Genomic DNA, 9,874 nt, shown 5'->3' on the forward strand with positions numbered 1-9,874 from the left:
GAAACTATTGGGAAAAATTAGACGGGCAAAATGCCAATGCCTTTTTTTGTGGCTGCTAGATGCAATATCATGATATGCCTTGTAGGAACTCAGGAAATGCTTCAGTCTATAAATATTTTATTCCAACTACACTGTTTCCGCCATTTGGTTCGTGATCTCAACCATCGGTGCATGAGCTAAGGCCCAAATTTTGCTTCTTGAATAAACAATTTTGTGAAGAAAATGACGCTAAATCTCCCATTATTTCTACCTTTACACTCCCGAAAATTGACGATCTTATTTAGAGGCGCGATAATTAGGTTTCCAAAAGATGATTACCCCACAATTTATCCTCTAATCAATTAATGGTAAAAATCACCTTAACCCTTTTTGCAACTTGCAGCTCATTAGTAAATGCTGGTAATTTTTTCCAAAAACTGCCCACAGAATTGCATATTTAGGCTTTTTCTACCAAGGCGTAGATGTCTTTTACACCTTGCTGTGAGACTGTGTGCATTTACTAACTTCAAAATCAAGCATGCCTCCTTTATTTATTTAATTATATTCCTTAATTGAATCTTATCTCAAGCGTTCCATCTCCTTGCTTAGGAGACGACACGAACATACATAGCAAATATCTGGTCGAAACGGGGAACCTTATTTAGCACTAACAAGATGAGGCGTACATCTTAATAGTGCCTAACAAATTAAGCATTGCTGTCTGAGTAAAGATGAAGTTGTGGTGTCACATAATATCGGCTAGAACTTGCGACCCTTTCTTTCCGCTTTGATGCGCTTGCGGGCCTTGAAGGCCCTGTAGAGCGACGTGATGAATGTTGCCGATTTGATCATTTCATCCTGCTCCTTAATAGCCTGCAATCGCGCCTCTTCTTCCTTTGCCCTTGCCTCCATTATTGCGTCATATTCCACCTTCAGAGGCTGAAATTCAACCACACAAGACAATGAAGCGCTCTTTCTGTTAGCTACTTTTCAAGCGTCTTAAATAATCACACACTTCAAATTTGGCAGTTAGAAACTCATAGGCCTTCAATTCTTCGTCATATTGACGTTTAGCTTCATCGTACTTAGTCTGCAGTTCAAAGAGTTGGTCATCCATTTTTTTTACAATGCTTTCTAGCTGGTCTTCAAGTCGCCACTTTTGCCGACGAATGGCCAGCTCACGTTTGCGAAAGGCGGCTGACTCCTCTTCGTACATTTTCTTTGCAGCAGCAGAATCCTCTGACAATATTTGCATTGTTTCTGCAAAAAAAACAGATGCATCAAAATGAAATAACCTGGGGTTCGCAACCGTGTTCATGTAGGAGTTATGCCCCTAAAAGCTCAACTAGTTCACATCACTATCAGTCATTTCATATTTCTACGATTATTTATTCAGTAGCATTTCAAGCATCAAATAAAAAAGTAATTAATCTTTTCCTTTGTTATAGGCTGGAAAAAGTCATAGGAAAAGGAATGATTTTCCATACTCTTGTGTTTTTTTCGAGCCTCCTTGTGCTCCTTTATAAATTTTTCTTGCATCTCTGCAATCGTTTCTGTGGCCCTTTCCTCAGTTGACAAAAGACAAGCGTTCAGGCGTTCAATTTCACGAATCTTTTCCTCTGACTAAAGTATGCAAAATAGACAAAATTTTTTGCAATTGTTACATTACAGTGGTGCACGCTGTAAAGTCACTCCATATGAAAGGTCTCTCAAAAAGTTTTTTGCCCTTGTAATTTCGTTTAAAGCGGCGAAGTAACAGATGTTGACGTGCATTTAAGTTTGACAAAAGTTTTTATGTATTTTGGCTATAATACACGTGGTGGCAGCGCAAAACCATCTCTATCGGGGTGTGTGCTTAGATGAAAGAAAAGTTTTTCTTCTCATTGAGTGGATTGGAAGGACGAAAAATGATCACACTGGTGTAACGGAAGTAGAGCGCTCCCATAATCTACCCGGCTACAGCCATTGCCATGAGAAGTATGGCAAGGGTCATGAGGGACGACTATTTGAAGAGATGGCAAAAATAGGTGCAGTTAATTCGCAGGCTCGTGCCTTGTCAGCCTTAAAGACCTTTTCTGACAGCGCTTGAGGTAACATTCCACTAAGCAATTTTGAATGAGTGACAATGACGTAAATATTTTTTTACTTAGGTGAAGTTAAAAGTGCTTCTTAAAGTGGAGCATATGCGCAGTAAATCAACGACTAGAAATGCAAATCCAATAACAGCCTCAGAGACAACTGAAGCGTTTGCTTATCAATTATCAGCAGCGGTGTTTGATCTTTGCATCACCTCGACTTATCGGTCTTTCTTGCCATTCAGATTATACAATATCGGAGCTATTCATTAATCTTGTGTCGTACTTTCCTTCTTGCATTCAAGAATACAGTGTGTACAACTTTTTTGTAAGATAACATTCCAAAGAGATTTTTATATTATCCATATTTAACCTTCGGATTAAGGAGAATTTCTTCATAGCGGGAAGTAGGATAGATGGATTTGGAGGAAACTGTGATAACTTCGATGTAGTGGCATTGACACCGCTAGGTCGTGCTTCCTGTTTAATGGAAATGCGAGTGGAGAGATTAGATGGGGTAACTGAATGTGTTTGTACGACCCTTTCATAAATAAAAGGCCAGTAAATTGTAGTTGTTATAATCACCCTTATAGCCAGTCATTCTTTATCAATCCGGCAAAAGGTGGCTGGAAATTATATTTCTTTGGTCTGTTTTGCACCAAAGCCTAGCACCAGCTACTTCCGTTTCTATCTCACGTTTCTATTTACCAGCCGTCTATTTCACTTTACAAATGAAGCAGTGGGAATAGAAGGTGGTAATCACTCTGAGTCTGCAACAATGTGGTGGATAAGAGTGAGAATGAACTATGAGGCTGTCCTATGCCCTGTAAGACCAGAAAATGAGACTTTCGAGTGATTCACCAACCTGGCTGTTTCTGAAGGTGTTGCATAGATCGCCAACATGAATATTTGGCTGTCTACAAGTGAAAAAATCAGAGGTGCATTCACTCACACAAAGAAAGCATAGTTTACTGGGATGACGGATGAAAAGGCACCCTGGAAACGTGTGTGAGAGATGGTGAGAGGACCTTTTGAGTGGCATGGTCTCCAGTCCATGTTAGTGGCTCCTCAGCCCTTCTGTGCCAGCATTTTGACTTTGTTCGACTTCATGTAAGACTCGGGGTGATACATTCATAGCAGCATAAAGCAAACTCGATCCTAGAAGACATATGAACTAACTTCTTTTACTAAACGTTAAATGCTTTATGTGATTGAATAAGGAAAAATGCCGAGGATGGAGAAAATCTGTTGTGTAGTCTAACGAATTGGATGATATTGACTTCGAGCCTTAGCAACTGCTTTAGTCAACTGCTCAGCACGAAAGCTAATAACAAATAAAGCAGCACTAGCCATGGATATCTGAAAAATTTCCTTCCAGAGCCATCTACGTTACATGTATAAAGATGTAAACAGGATACCTCCTTCACCCCTTCACAAGCTGGATGGAACCCAGATAGACATGGCCGGACAGCACTGAAGTGAGAACACAGTGGCATGGCCGAAGAGGCGCAAGACACCATATCCACGAAACTTGTTTTACACCCCGTCTCTTATAAAATGACCTTGCTTTTAGGTCATTGTTTTTGCGACTAGCGATGGGCAAAGTGGACGGCCTGCACATTTCCCCTTCCCCAATGTAGTTTCAAAATTAGTAGAAGTGCCAAGAGGGGCCAGCGACACTGCGGTCGGTTATCGTCTCAGTTGCATGCAGGTTCGATGGCTGGCGCGTTTGGTTAGTAGTTGTTTTTACAGCACCGAATACGTGATGGTGCATGACGCGGGAGGTTGACCAACGGCAGCGATGGGGACGACACTCAAAGCGGGAGAGAGGGGCTATGCGGTGCTTTGATTAGCTGTTTAACTTTGTGTTTTGGTTACCTGTCCAGTCAAGACTCCGCCTCTGTACTTCCGCCACGTATCATGGTCTCCGGACCATGCCACTAGCCTCTCAGCTCTTCTTTACGTCAGTAGAACACATTCTTCTACTTTCTATCCCAGGGACGATTCTAGGCGCTGCAGTAACGTACCGTATTAAGACTTTCGAATAGCAAAACATTTGAATATTGTTAGAAAACATCACCAAACTTCGATTGAGAGTGCGTAAGTTAATTGAGTCGACAGCGAAACGTCCCTCTTCGCGCATTAAATTAAATTGCCCATTTCCTCATCCTGCTCTCACACGGTCAGGTTCGCTGTTAGACTTCCACAACAACGTCATTCGACGCCTATTGTGTTGCTTCTGCCTCGGTAGTACATTGTGATCTCCTTTTTGCGATGATTACAGCAGTTTATTACCTGATAAACCCTCTCCCTATATATTACAGCCGTTTGCAACTGTGCTTCAAAGAAAACTTCCCCAATCTGTTCAATTCTCTTTGGTTTTCTTCTGGGAAACCCTCGGTATAGGTACGATTACACTGAAGAGGATTAATGTAAGAACGAGAAATTGCAGCTAAATTAGCTGAGTTGCACCACGAACCACCCTATTTTGCATTGCGTTTTTTTGTTTACCTTGTTGATCCACCTAGAGCTTAATTAATTCACTTGATGAATTTACACCTTGAAGGAGAAAAAGCGAGGTGGGTAATTCTCCCACCGGGATTGCAATTACTACTCATGACCTTGATTAGGATGCTTGCAATCCGGAAAGAAAAACAATCCTACTTGGAAACTTTAATAGCTTTAGCTAGCTATCTAAAATCCTCCCTTTACGCCCGATTTTCGGATATGCTGGAGCATATCACGATCCGGGATCTCGTTGAGTAGTTTCTAGTCCGTCAGTGTAACGTGTTAGCACACTTGGCACGGACTGGTATTCATGCTGATCACTTACTTTTAAACGCGATTTCTCTCTTCCCTCTCTCTCTCTCTCGGACACGCTTACCACTTTGTTGTGCTCCTGGGTCATGACCTCTAGTCGATCTATCAGTCGTTGAAGTGTCGCGCCCTGTTTGGCACCCTGTTTCTCCGCTCTCTCGATGTACTCGTCTCGCGCAGCGATCTCGTGGGAGCTCACGAGGAGCACCTGACGCAGGATGAAACGCAGTTGCACCAACTGACTGGCCAACTCACGCATCGGCCCGCCCGGTTCGACTCGCCACTCGCGGTAATGCCGAATCAGGGCTGCTGTCACCACGGGCTCCGCCACGATGCATCGGGTGATTTGACGGGTCACATCGAAAAGGCGGTCTTTTAGCTGAAAGTGACATTAAAAAACATGTCCGGTAGTAAATGACGACAAGATCATCCGGATGACAGCTCAGAACATGTCAAGTCTAAGCTATCCTTGTTGAATGTACAGAGAATTTGTTTCCCAAATGTGATTCAAATTTTTGTTTTCACAAGAAGGGACTGATGGGAACCGTCAGAAGTAGAGTATCATCACCTGAGCCTTGCAGCTGTAATAACTGACAAGAACTGAGTTTTTCTGGGTAACACGAGACGTGCCACCCAGTGAGTGACATCCCATGGGCCTCTTGTGTTTTACCGAGGCTGCAGGAGGGGTGAGAATCCAGACAGCAGTAAAAACGAATTTAGCAAGCATTAGAAAACTTTTAGTTTCTTCTGCAAGCACCAAAATCGCCTCTTTAAATTTATTTTTTCACTTAGCAAAGGGTTGTGTGATTTTAATGGACCAAATTTTTGTCTTAAGCTTGGTAAAGGTTCCCCACATTTGAATGGTAGCCTTGTTCTATGATAAAACAATATTTACCTTGCTGGCATGTTTGCCCAAGTGGACCCTTCAGCTATCATGATATAGTCACCATCCTGATGCTATGGCGCACCCTCTCTGCCTGGAGCCTCCCGATAAAATAAACTTTTACCTAAGTGGTATGCCTTCTGGCGTTTTTGAGGCTACCAAAAAGGTTGCAACAGCGGTAGCAGTAAGTAGAGCCGATTCAAGTAACAAATGACCCTGATCTCATCTGCTGGGAACCCCATTTAAGTGCCACGGGGCAATGGCATCGGACGACCAAATCCGCCTAAAACCACAAGAAATGGAAGGCACCCTTTAAAAGATACTGAGGTGCCGAGTTTGCGTGGTGTTCAATTTAGTAGTATCTACCGGCTGATACTTTTTTCTGACAAAGTTTATGTTAGCTACGAAATGGAAGTTTTCCTGTGTTGCCATTTCACCACATCCTCTTCGGTTCCGACGTCTCGCTTGAGGAAGACTTGTAACTTCTTAAGAAAAAGACGAATGACCCCAGGGATGAGGCACAAGGGCTCCCCCGTCTTCTGTGGTTCTATAGGCACTTTAACTGGCGTGGTCTCCTTCGAGTCTGCAGATCTCCGCAAAAAATCGTCTTCCTTACTCACCATCTTAAACGACTCGAAAATTCCATAATTCATCCATCATTAAAAATTTACTTTTCAGATTTTGACATCAAGCTTATTAATCATTTTAACCCATCTTGTCAGTCGATTTGGAAAAGTTACCAAGAGACGATTATTGCGTCCTTAGGAGACTCGGATTCCTCCATTTACTTGTTAGTGCAGCGTGTGTCTTAAACACAACTTCTGTCTGCCAGGAGGTACGGACATTTTTAGTGGTCTATTTTTAAAGCCACCAGTCGTGCCTGTCTCTCAAATGTCCAAGTCCCTTTCGAGGGAAAAAAAGTCACTTCCTCGCCTTAGGCCACCCGAAAACTTACTTGTACCGGGTAGGCAAGGTAAGGCAAAGGAAGGGGAATAGCAGTCGAAATTAATCAAGTCCAAATACAGCGCCTCATCAGGAGTAGTTAAAGCGGAGGTTAAGGTGTGAGAGAGGTGAGATAGGAAAGGTGAAGGGGAATTTCCCACGTGTGGGAAGGAAAAAGGATAACCATGAAGGTATTTATTTGTACTTCGATATCCGCGGTTTTTACTTCCTTCGGCTAAATGGCACTTCGGTCCTGCCTGTAGCCTTATAACCCTTCCTTAAGGAAATATCAAACCGTTCTTCTATATTCCCATGTCATATTATGGTCTCAGGGAAGACACCAGTTGGTACATTAGTAGCAACTGAACGACCACCGCCAGCTTCCCCGATCCTCTTGACGGATAACTAATCTCAGTCACAAAAAGCATCCCTGTTTGACCTTCTCGAAGTTCCAGTCGATAGCTTATCTTATAACATTCTAGGGAGTAATGATTTCCACCAGTCCCACCCGATTGGCTCATCTCAAGCAGGGGAGTACTCCAAGAAGGTTAAGGTCACACAGGTACTTTAACTCAGTTTCCAGGTCGTCTTCGCCAGTCTGATATCAAACGAGAACGCATTCATCGTACATCTTTTCGCTCTGAAGTCTATATTGGTGAATGTCTGGTTCCAAGCTCGATAGGATTCAGGTCACACGAATATTGAAAGCCCATTCAATAGCAAAATACTACGGATGGATGTTTGTCGAACCGCAGTATGAGGAAGGTAATTAAAAAATTAAGTGACACAACACTCCTTCAACCTGAACATCTTCATTGTGGAGATGCTGACAATGCTTCTACAAAGATCTGGAAAATGTGCAAACAAATTGTAGCTCCTCAGGCTTACTAGGAAAGGGTCGACGCCTGGAAGTACTTATGGATAGCACTGGGCTATAAACAGTTCTGCAAGTTGGACTTGTAATGTGACCTACACTGGTTGCAAAGCGGTCTCCCGACCCCAGTGTATGCCAATGGGAACCCTTAATTCCGTGACCTGATGGGACTCTGGGAGAAAAGCAAGGGGGGAGGATTTGAAAGCCATGAATTGGGAGGTGTCTTTATCTTCGGAGATGTCTCAGCTTACTATGAGAATTGAGATGCTGGTTAGGCAAGGCCGTAAGTAAACCCCGTGATGTTTTAAAGTTACTTGTGGAAGGGAAATAAGAATATGTTGATCAAGAAATCCTGAATTCTTCAGTTGTAAACAAAAACTGGTGAAAACATTCACCACCCGAATTTACTTTCCCAAAGCATCTCCAAAGAAACTGGCCGAAACTTGTCCGAAGATTGCAGAACTCTAGGCCACATCAAGAGCAAATTTTAGCCCTCTCTTCGAATTGGTGATTGGATAGCAATCGAATGGCAAAGTAATTTTCGTACTTTGAAGGTTAGTTAAAAGTGGAACACGCTGGTCCGAAAATATTGTGAGATTTTAGGTGAGAAAAAGGGCTTCAAAATTCTGATCCAATATACTCCTTCAGAGCTTTTAATTGGGATGAGAGTAGTATAAATCCCATAAGTCTCTTTCCATGTTGACCAACACCTTGGCAAGACTTCAGACTCTTCACCAGAAGTAGAGCTGAGAACAGATGTGACGTGAAGGCAACAGCATGTCAAGCAGAGGGGCTCTTTTTCTGTAAAAAGGAGACTACATGTGTCTATAGTCTTTATTAGGTTCACTTGAAAAAGACACCGAGACTTTGCCGAATCCCATTGGAGCCTTTGGAGGCTGGTGCATGCAACCTGTGGAAATTAGAATTTCGCACGCCTCTCTCCCCTATGGTATTTTAAAGGCATTGGCAAAAAAGGAAGGGAAGGGGAAGAAATTGAAAGCAAAAGACACGCAGTCTTTCCTCCTCTGCCCCCATTTTAAAGGAAACTCACCATTAATTCATGAAATTTCCTCTCGGAAAACAGGAAGTAGGATTCTTTGGCCGTTATTATTAAAGCCTCCTTTAAGGAAGCAGACACCAATTTAAGAGTGGCCTCAACTATAATTTCACTTTCTTTGTTCAAAACTGCGACAACAAATCGAAATAAAAGCAGATTCCATGGTATATTTTGATTTGATCCGAGGAGGCCGCTTCAGGCACCATCTTAAGCTGGAAGGAACTAATCCGATGAGGAGAAAAGATCCAGTTTTTAAAGGCGTTTTAGAGTGGAATACTCCGAACACTTAGCAGTGAATTCAATGCCATCTCACCGATTCAAACGGGGACCCTCAACGCCTTGGATAATTGCTTTTGTAATTGCATTTGTTGTAGTCGGAGGCCAGGGCATTTAAACTGGTTCTGAATAAGGTTGAACTGCGACTGAAAATTAGCTTTGGCTAATCCCTTTAAGAATATTATGAGAACCCACTTTTGAAACTCAACATTTCAATTTTATTACTTAGTTTATTTTAAAAACCGATTTTATTAGTTCTGTTTGCCTGAAAAATTTAACAGCAATGATGGATCAGGAAAGCTCTTTTCATCAAGGAAATAAGGCAGGACGAGCAGAGATTTGACTTGATTTTTAAAACAAGACAAGTGACCATAACTATTCTTCTTCCTTTAAATTAGCTGAAGTTATGTTTAAATTTAAATTTGAGGGATGAATGAACGGATAAAGGGTTGATGGATGAATGCAGAATTGATGGGTGGATATGAGGCGGATAGATGGATACGAAATATGTGGAGCCATGAAATACTAGGTAAAATTTGAGTAAGTCCACCTACTTAGATCTGTGCACCATCTCTAATCCAAGGCATGTGACTTACTTCATGCAGTTTCTGACAACTGACAGTTGGTTCCGTGGACGAGGCATTCACCACCACCTCGTATTCAGTCGAAATCCTCTCATACTCTCTAAACAGTACTTTAACCTCCCTTCCAAGCAGTAGCTCGTAGTGCTTAATATTGGCGACGATCTGCGGAAAAGCAGCGACTAGCAGCACCTTAGAGACGCACGTGTTCATGATTAGCATTGCGCGTTTGCCCTCAATCGTCTGCATATGCTTCTGCGCCGGTTTCAGCATTGCCAAGTGTGGCGATTGGTCCACCTTGGAGGTGTCCTCCGATTGCATGAGCCCCACGCGACCACTGATCGGTGGTAGGTGCTCCCACACAGCCGAGGACGCCAGGTCAGACGCCAT

At 42.6% G+C, this 9,874-nt stretch overlaps 1 protein-coding gene across 1 annotated transcript; it reads right to left on the reverse strand. All coding sequences in view use genetic code 11, as the record gives it.

Moving 5' to 3' along the window:
• Positions 1-738: 738 nt before the first annotated feature.
• Positions 739-9,874, reverse strand: EGR_04028 (IQ domain-containing protein D; the record flags this gene model as incomplete). The annotated part of the gene is made up of 6 exons (XM_024493277.1): positions 739-918; positions 995-1,239; positions 1,467-1,602; positions 4,939-5,250; positions 6,192-6,377; positions 9,500-9,874. 6 exons carry the CDS (start codon positions 9,872-9,874, stop codon positions 739-741), a joined length of 1,434 nt encoding a protein of 477 aa, XP_024352376.1.

This window comes from Echinococcus granulosus (genome assembly GCF_000524195.1).
Source record: "Echinococcus granulosus chromosome Unknown EG_S00023, whole genome shotgun sequence".
Lineage (NCBI taxonomy): Eukaryota > Metazoa > Platyhelminthes > Cestoda > Cyclophyllidea > Taeniidae > Echinococcus > Echinococcus granulosus.